The 21,456-nt window shown below is 41.9% G+C and overlaps 1 protein-coding gene across 1 annotated transcript in view; it reads left to right on the top strand.

Moving 5' to 3' along the window:
* orc2 (origin recognition complex, subunit 2) overlaps positions 1-21,456 on the top strand; it is a 33,341-nt gene extending 11,885 nt beyond the window's left edge. Inside the window, exons 4-17 of the mRNA XM_039757782.1 lie at positions 4,964-5,053; positions 5,710-5,811; positions 6,869-6,900; positions 7,059-7,116; positions 8,674-8,822; positions 16,791-16,889; positions 17,224-17,333; positions 19,243-19,375; positions 19,457-19,553; positions 19,795-19,941; positions 20,058-20,229; positions 20,619-20,680; positions 20,947-21,065; positions 21,145-21,456. Of these exons, the coding sequence (XP_039613716.1) occupies positions 4,964-5,053; positions 5,710-5,811; positions 6,869-6,900; positions 7,059-7,116; positions 8,674-8,822; positions 16,791-16,889; positions 17,224-17,333; positions 19,243-19,375; positions 19,457-19,553; positions 19,795-19,941; positions 20,058-20,229; positions 20,619-20,680; positions 20,947-21,065; positions 21,145-21,228 (1,454 nt within the window). The 3' untranslated portion in view covers positions 21,229-21,456. The remainder of the gene's footprint in view (positions 1-4,963; positions 5,054-5,709; positions 5,812-6,868; positions 6,901-7,058; positions 7,117-8,673; positions 8,823-16,790; positions 16,890-17,223; positions 17,334-19,242; positions 19,376-19,456; positions 19,554-19,794; positions 19,942-20,057; positions 20,230-20,618; positions 20,681-20,946; positions 21,066-21,144) is intronic.

Raw genomic sequence — 21,456 nt, 5'->3', positions numbered from 1 at the left:
CATGCACTTCATTAAAACTGAAATAGCCACACTAGCTAGAGAGGATCTTACCACAAGTGTTTATTTAAACACTGTCAACCGCATGGTATGCTAGTTGCTAGCAGTTGCCCTTAAATGTGCTTTGGGATGCCAGTCAATTCGATTTACAGGATCTTAGCTGTTAAAGCAATCAGTTGGTAGTCAGAAGGGCGTTCTAAGCTGCCTGTCTGTGTATGAAAATGTTAATTTGTATGTGTCAGTAAATGCAAGTCCCAAATAAAGAAATGTTGGGGCACCAACCTGATCGTACCCATGTACTTCCTTTAACTTGGAGCGAAAAATACAAGCACCCAGTGGCACAGAGGGAACAAAATAAAACAAAACAGCACTAGTCCTCCTTCATACTGTTGATTGTAATTTCAAATTAATGGGAGTTCTGTTGCCATGCTCTGCTCACAGAATGGTGCCTTCTTTGGCCGACCCCATGATTTATAGCCTGGGAACCAGAAGGGGCAGAGTCGGGTGCCCTCACTCGGCATATTCTCGCTGCTGTGGGAGAAATAAGAGAGGACATGGTTAGCGACAGTGCCCCATCTCGACCAGGGGTGGTATCATATACCTTGGAGGAGCCCTGAGGGTGATCTGTAGACATCAGTATGTGTGTGTGTGTGTGTGTGTGTGTGTGTGTATATCCCTCTATTATATTAAAAACGTTTTCCATTGTGCCTGCATTATTCAGCCTTGCACACTGCCCTCCACACCACTCGGCCAATCATTACTCCTACTGCACATCCTCTCTCTGCACCACCCCTTGACACTCTGTGTGCTGCTAACTCGCCCTTCAATGCAGTCGATTATAATGAAATATATGAAATAAATATAATGAAAGAAAAGCAAATTATATGTTCAAGAACACTGAATTTTAGATCACAATAGAAAAAGGGCGTCAAGAGCTGATAATCAACATCGAAAAAAAGAAAATGAACAATAAAGAGCTGCATATAGTAAAAATCAAGAACAAAGAGAATCGTCTAATAAACAAAAAAGAGAAAAATATGCTGAACAATATGTGAATAGAAATGTAAAAAAGCTGCGTTTATAGAATGTAGGCTCGATGATAAGGTAATTCTTAATGTTGTTTTTGAAATGGTGTTAATGTCATTTAATTTTTTATTTACTTTTTATTACCTTTTATTTTTAAACCTCTACTTTAAATTTTTTGCTTTGCGCCCTCTCCCATCATAACCTTTCATCTATAGGGGAGGAACAAAAGCTTTAGATTTATCAAAAATTTCAGTCTCCGGTTTTCAGTGGATCTCTTCAGTGGTCCCTTAATACCAAAAACATCAATATTTTGATGATGGGTGTGTATGTCTGTGTGTCACAGTTTCTTGAGGAGGGTCTACAGCTAAAACAGCTGGACGGAAAAACATCAAACAAACTTTTTATTATAACGTGCTGATTAGTTTTTGAGCCAAATCATGCAAGAGAAAGAGGCCCTCTAGAGGAACCCTCAGATACTGCAATTCTGCAATTAATTATGAATTCTTGTCGTTATTTGCTATTGTAATGAACTATTTTATGATCAGAAAGATTAACATCCATCCATTTCTGAACCCGCTGAATCCGAATACAGGGTCACGGGGGTCTGCTGGAGCCAATCCCAGCCAACATAGGGCACAAGGCAGGAACCAATCCTGGGCAGGGTGCCAACCCACTGCAGGACACACACAAACACACCCACACACCAAGCACACACTAGGGCCAATTTAGAATCGCCAATCCACCTAACCTGCATGTCTTTGGATTGTGGGAGGAAACATGCAAACTCCACGCAGGGAGGACCCGGGAAGCGAACCCGGGTCTCCTAACTGCGAGTCAGCAGCGCTACCACTGCGCCACCGTGCCGCCCCAAAGATTAACATCACAGTGGTAAATAATTACTGAAATGTTATAAAACATTTCGGGTAACTTGGTTCCTAGGGCGCAAAGTCTGCTGACTGTCAAGTCCAAATTTTAACTTTTTACTGAATTTCTTATTCATTTGTATTTAAAATAGACAGCTGTAGTGAAATATTCAATTAACTGGTTTTCTATCTATAATAAATAAGGACCAAGCAGTCTTTCTCCCATGACCCACATACTCTTCTATATACCATCTCTTTAAATACAATCGCTCTCTTTAATGGAGGAGTGCCCCGACACCTTTGAGCAGATTAGCTGAGAGATAGAGGGCACTTTGTAGCACCTCAGAGCTTTTTGGCACGTAGCAGTTGTCAAGATGACCTGCTGAAGTTCAAACCAAGCATCAGAATGGTTTAGAAAGGTGATTTAAGTGACTTTGAATGTGGCATAGTTGTCGGTGCAAGACGGGCTGGTCTGAGCTTTTCAGAAACCTACTGGGATTTTCATGCACAACTCTAGGGTTACAGAGAATGATCAGAGAAAGGTAAAATATCCAGTGAGCTGTTGTTCTCTGGGCAGAAATACCTTGTTGATGCCAGAGGTCAGAGGAGAATGGCCAGACTAGATTACGTTGACGGAAAGGCAACAGTAACTCAAATAAGCACTTGTTACAAGTGAGGTATGCAGAAGAGCAATTCTGAACACGTCACACCTTGAAACAGGAGGGCTACAGCAGCAGGAGACCACACCAGGTGCCACTTCTGTCAGCTTAGAACAGGCATCTGAGGCTACAATTCACAATGTCAACATCATGTAAAAATGGATCCGTTCAGGCTGGTGGTGTGATGGTGTGGGGCATATTTTCTTGACTCATTTTGGGCCCGTTAGTAGCAGTTGAACATCATTTAAATGCCACAGCCTACCTGAGTATTGTTGCTGACCATATAATTACATTACACACATTGCTGCAGTCTATATGTACCATTTTGTGTGTATTTGTTGGTTTTATATTATTGTCCGCTGTTTTGATAAGACATACAGTAGAGGTAAGAATTTCATTGTATTGTGTATATGACATTAAACCTGATGTGTGTACAGAGTTATCCCAAAACATAATGTTTTAAAATAAAGGTTAGATAGATACTTTATCAATCCCAAGGGGAAATTCCCATACTCCAGCAGCAGCATACTGATAAAGAACAATATTAAATTAAAGAGTGATAACAATGCAGGTATAACAGATAATAACTTTGTATAATGTTAACGTTTACCCCCGAGTCACATAGTGTGGGGTCTCCTCAGTCTGTCAGTGGAGCAGGACGGTGACACCAGTCTGTCGCTGAAGCTGCTCCTCTGTCTGGAGATGATCCTGTTCAGTGGATTCTCCATGATTGACAGCAGTCTGCTCAGCGCCAATGCTCTTCCACGGATGTCAAACTGTCCAGCTCTGTGCCTACAATAGAGCCTGCCTTCCTCACCAGTTTGTCCAGGCGTGAGGCGTCCCTCTTCTTTATGGTGCCTCCCCAGCACACCACCGCGTAGAAGAGGGCGCTCGCCACAACCGTCTGGTAGAATATCTGCAGCATCTTATTGCAGACGTTGAAGGACGCCAGCCTTCTAATGAAGTATAGTCGGCTCTGTCCTCTCTTGCACAGAGCATCAGTATTGGCAGTCCAGTTCAATTGATCAACCAGCTGCACTCCCAGGTATTTATAGGTCTGTACCCTCTGCACAGTCACCTCTGATGATCACGGGGTCCATGAGGGGCCTGGGCCTCCTAAAATCCACCACCAGCTCCTTGGTTTTGCTGGTGTTCAGCTGTGTAGGTGGTTTGAGTCGCACCATTTAACAGGAGTCCTTGATTAGGTTCCTATACTCCTCTCCTGCCCACTCCTGATGCAGCCCACCATAGCAGTGTCGTCAGTGAACTTTTGCACGTGGCAGGACTCCAAGTTGTACTGGAAGTCCGATGTATGTTGGCTGAACAGGACCGGAGAAAGTCCAGTCCCCTGCGGCGCTCCTGTGCTGCTGACCACAATGTCAGACCTGCAGTGCCCGAGACGCACATACTGAGGTCTGTCTGTAAGATAGTCCACGATCCATGTCACCAGCTATGAATCTTCTCCCATCTCTGTCAGCTTGTCCCTAAGGAGCAGAGGTTGGATGGTGTTGAAGGCGCGAGAGAAGTCCAGAAATATAATTCTTACTGCACCACTGCCTCTGTCCAAGTGGGAGAGGGATCGGTGTAGCATGTAGATGATAGCATCCTCCGCTGCCACCTTCTCCTGGTATGCAAACTGCAGAGGGTTGAGGGCGTTATTAGGAACCAAAAAAACCTGAGAATTGCTTGACTCTGAGATTAAGTTTTTAAAAACAGAAAGGATGAGCAGTATATCTGTGTCGATGCTACTGCATTTTAAGACCTTAATTTTTTCTGTTGTTATTCCTGTTATAACAAACGTTATACTGTACATTCAATAGGAAATACGTTAACTTGTTGCATTTTAATTTACCTTCATTTAAACTTATTTTATGTTGCTTTGTGCTTTGCTAAATTAAACATTTTAACATTAACTGGGCCTAAAGATTCAGGTGGAGGGGATTAACCCAGGGCTGCTATTGAAGGGTTACACGGTGTTAGGGATGAGAGCTGCAGGGCAACAGGGGCTTTGGATTTACGGCAGATAACCAAACTTGTAAAAGTCTCATCGCTAGGTGATTGGTCCAGGAGTCTGGAACTTTGAGGTGAACCTTAAGGGCCCTAAGGTCACCTGTAATTCGACGTGCTGTCACTTCTACTCCTGATTTAGAGAGACTGATATCCTGAGTGTCCCAGCAGGCCTACCTCTAGACAGCAAAGATGACATTTCAAAATAATAGTTGTGTCATACAGTGCATCACAAATATCCTCACTGTTTTGTAGGCTTAGTAGTGAGTCTGAGGCTTGGCTTTGGCTCTATGGCCATCTGGAATGGGGTGGTCTTAACCTCCATATAAATGCATTTTGGTATATTTAAATAATTTGTTTATCTCAACAAAAATATGTGTTTTCAATTAACTCTTTTGCTCTATTTTGCAGAGGATGATGTCTGTGGCTCCCCAGGGACTGCTGGGGCTGAGGTCTTTACCTTTCAGCCAGCAAGGCGGACTAACAAGATGTCCCAGCTGGGTATTGCATCTTTATTCCTTTTCACTAATTTAATGGACACATGGTGTGTGTGACCTCACTTTGGGTGTGATGCTGTCTGGTAGCATTCAGTTTTTTTCTTTTACTCTTCTGAAGATAGAACTTTTTTTTGTCCCTTAGGGAAAATTTGGCTTTTTACAGAAGCTTTCATAATACATATAAATAGATACACTCTATGATCTGAGAACACACCAGAATGAATAAAATGGAAGAAAATTAAAAAAAAAAGAAAAGAAAGATTTCTGACTTGACAGCCTCAATCACAGTGAGGTACTGTACAGGCACATTGCCTTTGGTATAAAGGAGCCCCTGTAGATTATTTGGATTATCTCATGTTATTCCTTGATGCTATGATTATACCAATATCTTGTTTGCTTTACACTATCACTTCTGATAAAAGGCACTATATAGGAGATTTATTAAATTACTTGGAGTAGTGTGAACCCCTGCCCTTTTGCTAGGTTTTTTTTCATAAATTCCAGTTCACATGGATACCTTGAACCTTGAAGCTATAAATTGATGGATGTCCATGTCCATGGATTTGACTTTGTGGTTTCCCAACAAACTTGCCCTTGCTCAATTTCATGGTCTCCTCTCCATTTGTGTGTTTTACCAAACTATACCTAACTGTTTTCCAGCTTCTGAGATGGCTGAATTGGCAAGGACCCCCAGCAGAAATGTCCGCTTTAGTGACCCACATTCCTCTGAAGAATTAGGCAGTCCCCCTAAAGTCCGCCCACGTGAGTATCAAAAGATTATCTTCAAATGGGACAAGATCGTGAGACCCTGCAAGATGAAGCCCATTATTTCTTGTTGTCTTTACTCACTTGAGTCCTATCGGTGTTTCCACTGTAAAATATCTCTTAGTGGGAGGCATTGCTGGTAAAGCAAATCATAGGAGGTCATGCTTAAGGTATTTAATACACTGGTAAAGCCTCATCTCAAATACTTTGTACAATTTCATTTACGTTTGAAATGTACTTGGTTGGCAGATGATTTTATCTGAAGCAACTTAAAATAACATCAGAGTAATCAATAATAGTCTTGTGGATGCAAGATCGGAGGAAGCAAGAAAATGTACAAAAAAAAAAAAATTTAAGGGTCGCATTTTTGAACAGGCATGTAAGTTGGGTCTGATTTTATGATCGATTTGACTTACATTTGAGTATATACGGTAGTAAAAAAAAAAAAAAAAAAATCTAGGATCTGACCTCTAAATGTTTGCCTGCTCGCCTACTGGAGTTATCCAGCTTCAGATCATGGAGGCTATGGTGTTCACGCTTGTCGTTTAGCTAGTTCTAGCACAATGTTAGTTTGACTTGGCTTCAGCTTTAGCAGTAGGCGGCCATGCTTTGCCAATTCTATTTATATACTAGTAATGAGAAGAATGAACAACAAGGCACTAAGAGATAAGTGGGAACGGGATAACTTACCAACATGTTTTATGTAATGTAAGTTGCTTCAGGTGTTTAGGGAAACGGTCTCATGGAAGCACTATGTGGAAGACATAAAGCCAGTTCATCGTAGGGCTCAGTCCTCAAACACACAGCATGCTCACATGGGGCCAGTTTAGATTTCAGTTACCCTGATACACGTTTTTGAGGGTTTAGGAAAAAAAACCCCACGCAAATATGGAGAGCCTCCATATATTTGGCTTCAGGCTGTGGGATTCTATCCCAGGACCCTCAGTCTGTGATGCAGCAGTGCTTACCTTTACAACAATGTACAGCCCACAGACTTTTTACAGATTAGTATTCATATATATAATATAAAATGTTCATTTGTTCTTTCTTTCAGGGCAAACAAAGCAGAACAAGACTCCCTCGAAGGTGAGCTGCATTTAGCTCAAGTCCTGAGGTTGCCTCTCCTGAATGTATTTGCAGAAGTGTTCTGATGATGTCCACTTCCTTGATTATCTTTCCGTATACTGTACCGTAAGCCCAGACTAAGGCTAACCCCTGACTGCTGTTTTTATTTTTCCTTTTAGAGCAAAAAGCCCACATTTGTTTCCACCACACCTCACCGACTACGAAAGAGACTCTCTGGTAAGGATCTTGGTCTTCATTGATGTTTTGAAATGAGCAAAGGAGTGGCTGCTAGTGCAGGGAGTTTGCTGTTCGATGTTCTTTGTGGTTGAAACTGGCATTGGTCTTGAATCATTCATTTGTCAGTGGCTTTGAATTCTAAATCTGAAAGGATCAAATCACCTGCACACTGTGCCTTTGAAAAGTGTTGCGTCTTTGGTACTTGAATCCCATGATGCTCTTTTACACTGCAAAATGTTGAAGGGGAGGTTTGTGGTTGGTGCTACCATCAAACACATCTAACCTCATGGGTTCAAAATCTCATGCCTGGTCATTGTCTATGTGGAGTGTGCATGTTCTCTTGTGTGTGTGTGTGTGTGTGTGTGTGTGTGTGTGTGTGTGTGTGTGTGTGTGTGTGTGTTCTACAGAAGCTTTCTTGACATTCAGGGACATCTGGCACATCCCGGATAGGCACTGACCTGGATTAAGCAGATATAGGAAGGTGTTTGTGTATGTTTGCTGGCTGTTGGGCTCCACAAGCATTTAGTGAACTATAGTGCTTTGTGGTAAACTGGTTGTGGGTTGAATGTGGTGGCAATCTCTCAGGTGCGCTAGCCTCATAAGTGACTTCTCTATTGTTTTATCTTGGTAGAGTAATATATATATATATATATATATATATATATATATATATATATATATATATATATATATATATATATATATATATATATATATATATATATATATATATATATATATATATATATATATACACCTTCCCTTTTATATCTATAACCTCAGGCAATTATATGTAGTAAAAAGACAAGCAGGAGTTAAGTTGCACATAAAATAATGTATTACTGATAATATTCATAAATAATAACAAAATGCGAAGTACATTTTAATATTGGCAACCATACAACCTGATAAAATGGTGATGTGTAACTCAGGTGGCACACAGACTTGTAGTTACTTAAAATGTCTCTAGTTAAGGCATCATTGGTGTTCAGCTTTCTTCAGAACAGGCCTCAAGCCTGTCTCAATATGGCTGAAGCTGTGCTCTTCATTGTGCTGTTCTTGTCAGTTCATGGTCTTCATCAGTTTTTAGCAAGAGAAAGATACTTCTACATCATCACAGGTTAGCAAGAGATGCTGCTTCATCAAATGTTGGTTAGAGAGAGAATGTGGTTGAGCAAGCAAATTTATAGGCTTTCTGTCCAACCCCTCCAGCCAATCCAGACAGCCATATCTCAGACCAATGGGGGAAATAGTACATCTTAACACCTGCAACCCCCCAAGGCCATATATTAAGCTAATCTGGCTTTGTGTGGGGGATGAGAGAAAGACTTTAGCAAAGAAATACTCATCAAACTGGTTTAAGACACATCCCCCAAATCCTGTCGTAAAATTACAAAGAAAAGTCGTAAAGGCTGGTGCAAACATGAATGCGTCTCGCCAAAGTAACACTAAATTACATTGCTTCACCTAAATTACAAATAAAGACATACAAAACATTTAGCAAGATATATGCAAGATCTTACATCACAACACTACTAATCCGCTTTTACTTTGCAGCTCCCAATTTAAGATCAGACAGTGACAGTGAACTCTCTGCCTCCAGTTCTGAAGAGGAGTCGGAAGCTACCGAATCCAAACCTACAAACAAGCCGTCCTCCGCAGACATCAGCAGAACGCCAGGAAAGAGAACGAGGAAGGCTGCTGAAGTGAGCTGGTGTTGTCCATTGTGTTGGCAGTGGACACTGTGTTGGGTGGTGGGAATGGGGGATTCAAAATGGTTGCCTATTTTTAGAATGCCTGGCATTTCCACTCATCAGGTGCTGGTCCAACCCCTTATCTCTTTCTTCACCATTGTTTGAGCTATGCAGAATGCCCAAAACAATGCTTTGATTAAGATAGCTGGCTGCAAAAAAATCAAAATGCACAGAGAGGTTTTACTCCTCCTCCTCCATGCAGAGTTCTTCTAGCTGTTTGATGGGTGCATGTCCTCGGTTTGGTTAGACCACTGGTTCCCAAACTTAGTCCTGGGGGATCCACTGTGGCTGCTGGTTTTTAGATTAGATTATACTTTATTTGTCCCCAAGGAGAAATTTAAATTTTACTAAAGCTCCCAAAAAAAATAAGAAAAACAAACTTCTTGGAAATTTCTAACCAGCTTCTGTTTTTAATCAAAGGAGCTGTTATTTTCCATTTCTATGTTTTGGGGTCAGTGTAGAAATTACAAAACTAAGTTAGGGAAGTTCTTATTAAAATATACTAAGTAGTTGTTAGATTAGTTGTGGAAATAATGTGTTTTTACTTGTAAACAATATTTTCATCCTGATTTTTCATTCCACTACTCCTGGGGCCTCATGTATAAACAGTGCGTACGCACAGAAATGTTGCGTAAGAACTTTTCCACGTTCAAATTGCGATGTATAAAACCTACACTTGGCGTAAAGCCACGCACTTTTCCACGCTACCTCATGCCTTGTCGTACGCAAGTTCTCCGCTCGGTTTTGCAAACTGGCGGCACCCAGCGTCAAAGCAATGGTACTGGTCTTGTGTGATTACTCATTATTTTCATGACGCGGCTTTATAAATACACAGAAACTAACCGCATATTGTTTATTGGTGTAATGCATCTGATTGTAATTAACTCGTAACAATATAATGGTCCAGGGAACAGCCATAGTATTCCAAATACCATAACTGCTCTCACTTCTCCTTCTTCTTCTTCTTCTTCTTCCAGCTCCTCCCGTTTGGAGTTGCCACAGCGGATCATCTTTTTCCATATTACTCTCACTGCACGACTTGGAGTATTTATATCACTGTATCTGAGTGTGAATCACAGCAGCAGCTGATCAGAAAGAGAATTATCGGTATACAGCTTTAAGGACACGCTGTCTCAGCCACTGCAAAACGTTTTAAAGCCTTTCCTGTTCCCAAGAACTTTAAATGCACTCAATCAATTGCTCCTTGTAGAACGGTTTGTACTTATAAGTACAATCACCACACTGTAAACTTGCACTACAGTTATAATATCTCACAACCTGGGCCACTTTATAAAGCGCGTATTTACATATGATGACGATATCATTTTTAAGGTGAAATGCAGCAAAATATGTTTGTTAAATTATACACATAAAACTTTAACTTCATTTAAATAATCTATATTCTTCACTGGGAGTGTCGTGAAGGATAGAATAATTAAACATGTACTACGAAGATATTTCAATGTTCTTTAAGCTTAGAGATGGCTTAACGTCTATTACAGAGCTGATTGTATCGGTTACTTGGGGAAAGAAAAGCAAGGACTCTTGGGGCGGCCACGCCAATATATATTGAATATAAAACAGAAAGAGAAAATAACAACACAGCTAAAAGCGCAGCGACAAATTTCGACAAAAGATAAATGCTTGTCATGAGCACGAGGCTCATGAAACACATGTTTAATAATGTGCTTTAGCTCCTATCATCATGAAAATGACATCACGTATACATCTCAGTATTTTAGTTATTCAGAGAGCTGTAATATCACAAATGTAATGGACTCTGTGTCCAGTTGGAGGAAGAGAGCCAGTTTAAGAAGCAAGTACTGATTCACACACACAGAGCACATGCGAGTAGAAGATCAAATACATAACAAAACATTTAACGTGCTACTTTAATTACGATGTGATTTGAGAAACTGGTTAATTAAACGATTTTAAGATGAAGTTTATAATGTTCTACTAAATGACAAAATAAACTACGTGATTAAAGTGGAAATGTCGAGATTGAAGTTGACATTTCGTGCTTTTTCCCCACCGTGTGCCTTTTTCTCTGTACCCTAATAAACTTTCATATGACACTCAGACGGTGGGCTACAACTCTTCTTTTCACGGCAACTTTGATATGTGACTTCTTTTTTATTTCCGGCACTGTGCGATTTTGTGAATGTGAGCTTTCAAGTTTCTCCAACACGCTATGTCACTCGATCAACTTCATTTTGTTGATTATACCACGGTTTATTTGAACAAATAGTATGTTTTTCCTTTGCCTCCACTTGGTATTCGCTGAAATTCTTATATTTCCCCGTGCTTTTCCCATTGTCTTTTCACAGAAGGCTGCGCTTAAGGGCGATTTATATTGATTTGCATATTCAAATAGGCGTAATTCTGGGAGGATTTGGGGCGTTACATAATGCACGAGCGTTAGTTTTCACGCTGATCGGGATTTATGTAGCGGAAGAACATGGAAGTTGGAGCATACAGATTCCTGCATCTGATTTTTCTGTGCGTAAGCACACGAAGTCTTTCTGGTTGTTTGGTCAGAGACATTCACACCAGTGGCCTGCTGGAGGTCATTTTGTAGGGCTCTGGCAGTGCTCATCCTGTTCCTCCTTGCCCAAAGGAGCAGATACTGGTCCTGCTGATGGGTTATGGACCTTCTATGGCCCTCTCCAGCTCTCCTAGAGTAACTGCTTGTCTCCTAGAATCTCCTCCATGCCCTTGAGACTGTGCAGGGAGACACAGCAAACCTTCTGGCAATGACGCATTGATGTGCCATCCTGGAAGTTGGACTACCTGTGCAACCTCTGTAGGGTCCAGGTATCGCCTCATGCTACCAGTAGTGACACTGACTGTAGCCAAATGCAAAACTAGTGAAGAAACAGTCAGAAAAGATGAGGAGGGAAAATGTCAGTGGCCTCCACCTGTTAAACCATTCCTGTTTTGGGGTCATCTCATTGTTGCCCCTCTAGTGCATCTGTTGTTAATTTCATTAACACCACAGCAGCTGAAACTGATTAACAACCCCTCTGCTACTTAACTGACCAGATTAATATCCCATAAGTTTCATATAACCTCAGGCAATTATATGTATTAAAAAGACAAGCAGGAGTTAAGTTATACATAAAATAATGTATTACTGATAATATTCATTAATAATAACAAAATGCAAAGTACATTTGAATATTGGCAACCATACAACCTGATAAAATGGTGATGTGTAACTCAGGTGGCACACAGACTTGTAGTTACTTAAAATGTCTCTAGTTAAGGCATCATTGGTGCTCAGCTTCTTCAGAACAGGCCTCAAGCCTGTCTCAATATGGCTGAAGCTGTGCTCTTAATTGTGCTGTTCTTGTCAGTTCATGGTCTTTATCAGTTTTAGCAAGAGAAAGATACTTCTACATCATCACAGGTTAGCAAGAGATGCTGCTTCATCAAATGTTGGTTAGAGAGAGAATGTGGTTGAGCAAGCAAATTTATAGGCTTTCTGTCCAAGCCCTACAGCCAATCCAGACAGCCATATCTCAGACCAATGGGGGAAATAGTACATCTTAACACCTGTAACCCCCCAAGGCCATATGTTAAGCTAACCTGGCTTTGTGTGGGAGATGAGAGAAAGACTTTAGCAAAGAAATACTCATCAAACTGGTTTAAGATACATCCCCAAATCCTGTCGAAAATTACAAAGAAAAGTCGTAAAGGCTGGTGCAAACATAAATGCCTCTCGCCAAAGTAACGCTAAATTACATTGCTTCCTAAATTACAAATAAACACATACAAAACATTTATCAAGATATATGCAAGATCTTACATCACAACACTACTAATCAGCTTTTACTTTGCAGCTCCCAATTTAAGATCAGACAGTGACAGTGAACTCTCTGCCTCCAATTCTGAAGAGGAGTCGGAAGCTACCGAATCCAAGCCTACAAACAAGCCGTCCTCTGCAGACATCAGCAGAACGCCAGGAAAGAGAACGAGGAAGGCTGCTGAAGTGAGCTGGTGTTGTCCATTGTGTTGGGTGGTGGGAATGGGGATTCAAAATGGTTGCCTATTTTTAGAATGCCTGGCATTTCCACTCATCAGGTGCTGGTCCAACCCTTATCTCTTTCTTCACCATTGTTTGAGCTACGAGAATGCCCAAAACAATGCTTTGATTAAGATAGCTGGCTGCAAAAATCAAAATGCACAGAGAGGTTTTACTCCTCCTTCTCCATGCAGAGTTCTTCTAGCTGTTTGATGGGTGCATGTCCTCGGTTTGGTTAGACCACTGGTTCCCAAACTTAGTCCTGGGGATCCACTGTGGCTGCTGGTTTTAGATTAGATTATACTTTATTTGTCCCCAAGGAGAAATTAAAATTTTACTAAAACTCCCAAAAAATAAGAAAAACAAACTTCTTGGAAATTTCTAACCAGCTTCTGTTTTAATCGAAAGAGCTGTTATTTTCCATTTCTATGTTTTGGGGTCAGTGTAGAAATTACAAAACTAAGTTAGGGAAGTTCTTATTAAAATATACTAAGTACTTATTAGATTAGTTGTGGAAATAATGTGTTTTTACTTGTAAACAATATTTTCATCCTGATTTTTCATTCCACTACTCCTGGTGTTTTGATCTTTTTAATCCATTATTGAATAATTAACGAGTCTGATGCTGATGCAGTTGTTTCCTTTCATCATTCAGTGTTGTCTGCTGTTTTTTAATTGTTATTATTTGGATACAATAAAGGGAGCAAACAATGCAGAAAAGGGAAAATTAATAGGAGCACAACAAAAGAGTTGAGTGTTTAAAGCTATGGCAAAAACTGAAATATATCTAAATGTCTTATTAATGTAAAATCAGACTGCTGTGCTTTTCTGAATGCAGAATAAGAGAAGATACTCAAGACCAGCTAATGAAATGACATCAGATATCATCACTGATTGTGAATCTGCTTGGAACCAAAACCTGCAGCTTCAGGTGGTCTCCTGGATCGAGTTTGGTACCCACTGGGTTAAGTGGCTATAGGTATTAATACACACACTCACACTCTATGGGTCAGATCTCATGGATTTCAACATATTCTTTCTTTCAGTTTGAACCAAACATGTACAAATGTTATTTTGTACATTAACAGTTCAGCGTGAACACCTTGCATCTCTGCAAGACATTTTACTGAGGCACAATAAGGTGACAAGTTTATTGGATGGCTCTGCAAGTGCTAATGTGATATTTGGCTGCTCAAGTAATAAAGAATCAGCAAGTTTTAATCTGGAAAACAGCTTTGGGATGGCATTGATTACCTTAAGATGTCAGCATGCTGGGAATTTGCAGAGTTGATCTGCCAGCTCTGTTTGCTGGTGAGATTATCATCAGTGTGGGTCCCTCAGCTCAGCTACAGAAAAAAGTACAATGTCCCCACGTCCAGCCCCCGTATGTCCTAAGCAGTTTTTGTTGTTATTGCACCTAAATTACATACCCAAAAATAAACAGCTGTTACTCTGCTTATTTAATAAAAGAGCTGCAAATGGCTGAAAAGTAGTAAGTACAACACTTCAGATTTTTAAAATAAATTAAGCCTTTATTTACATCAATTTCAACTAAATAAAACATTAAATAATGTGGTGCTTTAGATATTTCTTTCAAAAATAGCTGGTGTTTACAGTACACGACCAAGACATTTTATGATGCACATCCCTGGAATTTGTTTTCTTTTGTACCCCAGTCTGGCAGCTGTCACTGGGCCAAGTTTAGATGTCATGTCTCATAGCATTGACAAGTTCTGCAGTTTGGCACAAGATGTTCCTCTGTCTGGAAACACGGAGTCTCTTTCACCTGAACAATTTCTCAAAACAAGTACTGCAGTTGACTTTATGTTCTACTGTATATACCAGTATAGACACACACACACACACTATATGGATACTTTCATGTCCCGCCAGATGAGACTTTGTGCCAAGAGATTTAACCACACCCGGGGCCCGGAAATAAAAGACACTGAGTAGATGACAAAGTAGAACGTCATAAAGAGGTTTATAAACGTTGGCGTGATACACATGCAGAGCAGGTCAGAGACAATGAAAGTACTAAAATTCAAAAGTCTCAAAAAACTGATAGTAAAGATCGCATTAACACAAATAAATGGAAATTATTACTCTGTGAATTAACGGAACAATGAAAAGAGATCGAATATATTGTTTGGATTTAAACTTCAAGTCGGAGACTTGTAGATTGTCTAATTCATGTTGCCATCAGCGAACACTAGTGTTTCTTCCCAATGAAGAGTCGTATCCGCGAGAATTGAAAGATTTGTTGTTTAGTGAAAGTGAAATCCACATATGTGAGCGGCAGAGATGGAAAGTGGCTGGCGTGTAGTGCATGCCCCGAGGGATTGGCGAGCGAAACGAACAGGGGGCAAAGCCATCTAGTACTAATTTTTATACAGATATATATAGAGATATAGATATATAGACTGAGATTCCGTGAGAATCCTAAATCCTAAATCCAAAGAGGACTGTTTCATTTATGTTAGGTAGAATGCCCAGAGGGGACTGGGCGGTATCATGGTCTGGAATCCCTATTTTATTTTTTCTCCAGCCGTCTGGAGTTTTTTTGTTTTTTCTGTCCCCCCTGGCCATTGAACCTTACTCTTATTCGATGTTAATGTTGATTTATTTTGTTTTATAATTATGTCTTTCATTTTTCTATTCTTTAATATGTAAAGCACTTTGAGCTACTGTTTGTATGAAAATGTGCTATATAAATAAATGTTGTTGTTGTAGACAGACCTATCTATCTCACACTCTGAAGCCACAAGTAGACAATTTGTAAATTACGGATGTATAATTGTGTACTTGTCCAAACCTTTAATTTTTCAATGCCAGTCCTTAAAACAGTTTTGTTTACTCCTCAGCATGGAGACCTGACATTTTATATACCCTGTTGGGGTTTTACTGCTGCAAAGCACACATCTTTTCCTGCCATTTGTTGCAGTTGCTCTGTTTTTATTCATTTATTTCTGATGCTTTTTTCTTGCATTTGACATCTGGAATAAACTAAGCACATAGATTGTCATACTAGTTTGTTACAGGGGTGGGAACAAAGCCTTTGCTGTCAGGGCTGTAGACAGAGTTGGGCACACACACCACACGTACACCTAAACCTTTTGTGTGTCAGTTTCTTTTTGGTCACGGGTGGCCGTCATTGGGTTGCAGGCACATGAGGCTCGCCCACAGTATAATTTGCCACAAATTCCTCCAACCTCCACCCCTTCTAATCATGCTTGGGATCAGCACTGACAATCGGAAGGTTGCCGTTTTGAATCTTGTAAATGCCAATAGGGACTCTGCTCTGTTGGGTCCTTCAGCAAGGCCCTTAACCTGCAATTGCTGAGCGTTTTGAGTAGTGAGAAAAGCGCTATATAAATGCAAAGAATTATTATGCAAAGTCAAATCAAAAAGGCAGCTCTTTCATTTTGTTTTTTTTTTTCTGCCTGGTGCATTTGAGTGTAAACACATAAAATAATTGTTATGCTTCTGTTTGTCTGTACACAAAGTTTACATTGAGACAACAGAAATTCTGATTGCCTCTGTCCTCAAACTCCTGGCCGTACAGATAGTCTGGTATGAACACAATGACTGGCTCTCTCCACACAGCACTGTGTATTTGTAAAGACCATCACCGTTGTGAACGTTTTGCTCAGCACAGTGTGACACTTGCTATTGGAGTCTTCAAACGCACTCACAGAGTCTTTCCAGAATAGTACAGGCCCCTACGGGTGTGCAGGTGTTATGTTTATTTCTTTTTGAGTCTCTTAAATGGGTGTCCTACTTGGTCATTTAGATGTGATTGGTGTGACCTGTAAAGTCTGCATAAATACACAAGAGCTTGATGTCAATGGACTCATCCCAAATTTCCCTTTTTTTTTTTAAAAACTTTAAAGCCCAGTCTGGTTGAAGAATACTTTGAGGCGCACAGCAGCTCTAAAGTGTTGACATCAGACAGAACTCTCCAGAGGCTGCAGACTCCCAAACTGGACCAGGTAGGCTTGTCTTTGTAGAATGTAATGTGGTGAGGTCTTTTTAGAAGGTATTTGGTAATTTGGAACTGTCCATACAAGGCTGTAGAGACGCCACAGTATTGTGACTAGGGTGCTAATGGTGATCAGCTTATTGGTTTTTGAGGCTGTTACCCCACCATTATTTGTCCTCATGCTGCTGTGAATGTGCGAGAATGAATCTCTGCAAAACAATGGGCAGGGAAGAGGCATATAACTAGTTAATATGTACCTGACCCCAGAGGGAAATTAAGATTTGGGCATGCATAGACTTTGATGTTTCCTTAGAGGCCTGAGGTGCACTTTGTTTACTTCATAGGAAACCCTATGGAAGCTCCTGGACGGTGCCAAACCTGTGTTCTCTGCAGAGCTGGCCACACTAAATCAGGGGCACAAGCAGCTCTTTGGCAAGTGGATGCTTCAGTTACAGTTAAGTTGTCCTACTCCTTCATTTTACATTTATGGGGCTGCAGTGGCTACTGGTTCAAAGCTGATCCTCCAGCTAGGACGTTGGATATCTCTGAGTTCATGGTTGTTGAGGCTGATCCTCCAATTGGCTGTGAACCACCCGGTCTCACTGAGATTGCACAAATGGTGAACCAGCTCAGGGGTAGGGGGTGGGAGGGGGGGCTGCAGGGATCTGTTGTATCCTGGGTGAACTTCTCCAGGCTGGTGGTAAGGCTGTCCTCCTGGCATTGCAAGCAATCTTCGCTTCCATTTGGGAGACTGGCATCATCCCAACTGACTGTAAAATGGTCTTGTCGTCCCTATCTGGAAAGGGAAGGGTGATCGCTTGGATTGCAGCGACTACAGGGGGATACCACTGCTCACCTACCAGCGACCAGAACAGTCTGGTTTTACACCTAAGAAGTCTACCATCGACTGCATCCTGGCACTGAGGGTTCTCATGGAGCACAAACACTAATATCGGCAGAGTTTCTTTGCAGCCTTTGTCAATTTTTATAAAGCGTTCGACTCAGTTGATTGAGCTGCCCTGTGGGACATCCTGAGGGTTCGCGGGATCCCCTCGAGGCTGCTGGATATCATGGCCAGCCTGTACTCTGGTACTGTGAGTGCTGTGCAGAGTGGAGCAGAACCTCCGTGTTTTTCTCAGTTGATTGTGGGGTTCGTCAGCAGTGTGTTCTGCTCCTACTGTGCTTGCATGGTCTGAGTGTTGGCCTATGTCGTCGGGTCCAGCGACTGTGGGGAATCTGTTGTTGAAGAAAGATTCACGGATCTTGACTTTGCTGACGATGCTGTGATCTTCGCTGAGTCAATGGAGGCTCTGATCTGGGTGCTCGAGAGACTGAGTGAGGAGTCCGAGTGTCTGGGCTTGTGAGTGTCCTGGATAAAAACCAAAGAGCCAGGCCTTTAATGACCTTGGGCACGGCCATCAGCAGTGTGTCTGTCTGTGGAGAGTGTTGACCTCGTCATTGAGAGGTTTACTTTCCTTGGTAGTGACATTCATGTCTCTGGTGATTCTTCCTATGAAGTTAGTAGACGGTTTAGGAGAGCATGAGGTCGCTGGAAAAGGGTGTGTGGTGCTCCTGATATCTATGCAAAAGGACGAATGTCCAAGTCTTTAGAGTCCTGGTGCTTCCTGTCTTACTATATGGTTGTGAGACATGGGCGCTATCTAGTGACCTGAGACGGACTGGACTCCTTGGGTACCGTTGGTTTGACTTTGTGTTGCTAATGAAGTCCCGAATGAGGCACATGACCTGCATTGTGAGGAAGTGTCAGTTACTGGTGGCATTACCTGAGGGTGATCCGGCTCATAAGATCCTCATTGTTGGGGACCTGAGTGACTGGACTAGGCCAAGGGGTCGCCCACGTAACACCTGGCTGTGGCAGATAGAGGGTCATTTCCGGAGGGTGGGACTGGACAGCGTGTTTGCCTGGGGGGGTTGCCAACTGGGATCCCGAGTTGTTTCATTGTGTAGTGTGTGTGGCAACACACTATACCAGTGCATGCTCCCCAGCTTGACTTGAGTGGCCACTGGGGTGGAGATCAGGTCTGGGCTACATGTGTAGAAGTCAAGAGGTGGGCACTGTTGATGTTTACACACTCTGCTGTTTGCTCTTTGTTTCACCTGTCAGTCAGTCTGTGCCTATGGTGCCTTTACAGTGACTGCTGTCAAAGTGCTTTACAGTACAATAAAGAACATCAAAGGCAAAGCTGTGTGGCCTTTGACACTACCTTTTGTCACCTGCATTTTGCCTGTTCATAAGCTTTAGAATCTGCCCAAAATCTGGCAGACTACATGATGGCTTTCAGGCCACCATGTGCTACTTCTTAAAAGCATATTAACAGTTTCACCTCTCACTTCTATTGCAGGTTTGGCTTTAGTATCGTTCTCTACGGCCTTGGGTCCAAAAGGGCCCTGCTAGAGAGTTTCCGTAACTCCATGCTGACCAACATGGTTCATCTGGTCATTAATGGCTTCTTCCCTAGCATCACCATTAAATCGGTATGTATCTCCAACGATTTTACAAAAAGGCCACTCTGTGCTGTTCATTCTTACTGGTGTGCCTCCATCTCTCTCTGGCAGATTCTCAGTGCCATTACTGGGGACGTTCTGGATTATGAAGGCAGCTTTCGTAACCCTCTAGATCAGACAAGCTTCATCTTGGAGGCTCTTAAGAAAGGTGAGCATTGAGCGGGGAGTGAAGAGGTGCTGATCCTGGCTGTTGATAGACCTGATATTGAATCCATACTGGTGAACACCTTAAGGCCTTAGTTTTGTTATTAACAGCGTAAGAAATGTTGATGATGCTGTGCCATTAACAGACTGTTGTAGTTCTTCATCCTGTACATATGCAGAGAGGAGGCTTATGAGTGCACGTGGAGGATGGCAGAACTGTTTCTCTTTTTTTTGTCTCTGTGTAGATCCTGCTCTCCATATTTTCCTAATAATTCATAACATAGATGGACCAATGCTAAGAGGGGAGAAGACACAGCAAATCCTGGCTCAGCTTGCTGCGGCACCCAACCTGCATGTCATTGCCTCCATCGATCACATCAATGCCCCCCTTGGTGAGTAGTGGTGGTGTCTCATCACCAGCTCCTTCCATTCTTCCCAGCTAAGCACTTAAGATTTCCACCTTCCTTATCCTTCCCCAAGTGACCCTTGATTCTTGTATGTTTAACAGCTTGGGACCAGTCCAAGATGAGCCTATTCAACTGGCTGTGGTATGAGACCACCACCTACCAGCCTTACGTAGAGGAGACATCCTATGAGAACTCATTGCTTGTACAGCAGTCGGGTGCCCTGGCCCTCAGCTCACTGACTCACGTCATGCGTAGTCTGACACCCAATGCACGGTAAGTTTGTTTGGTGACACGGGACTGCATTTTAAGTGACCTCTCTTGAGATATGTGGGTAGCCACTAGGAAGGCCTCCGTATGTTACGGTGCCCATCAGAAAGTAGTCCTGTTCTTGTACCTCTGCTGTGCCCCATCTCTTACCGTGTAAAGGCCCGTGACTCCATTCTAAATGGTCTTTACAGTGTCTTTCAGAGTAAGTACAGATTGGCATAATATTGGCTGGTAAATTGATGTGTACCAGTGAAATTTGGTAGGCCCACAGTCACAATTAAAAGCAAAGGGGCGACAACTGAACTCCAAATCCAATTGATGGACATGCTATCAATGCCAAGACATTAGTTTCTAACTTGTCTGTCTCTCTATCTCTCTCTCTCCCTGTGTTCCAGGGGAATATTCCAGCTGCTGGCAGAGTTTCAGCTGCAGAACAAGGACAACCCGTCCTACACAGGTAAGCAGCTTGTGGACACGGGCTCACTCGCACATACCACAAGTCTCCCTGGTGGTTCTAGTCATCTCCTCACTGATCTCCATTTATCCTAAAGTCTTTCATTCAGTTCTGTTTTCAGTACTACTGATAATGAGGTGCCCCTCAATGCCATTCTGCTTTGCTGTCTTCATTCTCAGTCGTGTAAATGTAGGAGGTTGATTTATATCTATCGCTCAATTCATAGAAGCCATTGGTTTAAACCTCACTCAGGGTTCCACTTGTTGCAGGTTTGTCTTTTCAAGATTTTTATCAGCGTTGTCGTGAGGCGTTCCTGGTGAACAGCGACCTCACCCTGAGGACACAGCTGACGGAATTTAGAGACCACAAACTGATCAGGACCAAGAAGGTGAGTGGTGCCTAGGAGTTGAGATCAGAGGAGGCCTGAGGAGGGATTGCATTCATTCGCATGATTCATTTTATTTCAGGGCGTGGATGGCGTGGAGTACCTGATTATACCAGTGGATGCTGCGACACTAACAGATTTCCTAGAGAAGGAGACTGAAGACTGATGGATTGGCTGGACTGAGCTGGCATGTGGCCTGGACTGGCACTTTTTACAGTTTCAGTGTTCCTGAGATATGGTAGCAGGCAACAACATTGAAACTGCTTGTCTGCACTGATGGTAACTGCAGTGTTCACAAAGATGTAGGATGTGAAATCATGAATCATGTGACTGGAAGATTCTCACTTTGTAAGACTTTCTATTTTTATAGTTAAACAAAATTGCAAAAGTTTAA

The sequence above is a fragment of the Polypterus senegalus genome, chromosome 6 (genome assembly GCF_016835505.1).
Source record: "Polypterus senegalus isolate Bchr_013 chromosome 6, ASM1683550v1, whole genome shotgun sequence".
Lineage (NCBI taxonomy): Eukaryota > Metazoa > Chordata > Cladistia > Polypteriformes > Polypteridae > Polypterus > Polypterus senegalus.
Note: the sequence above shows the minus strand (reverse complement) of the source record. Positions and strands in the feature narration are given on the sequence as shown.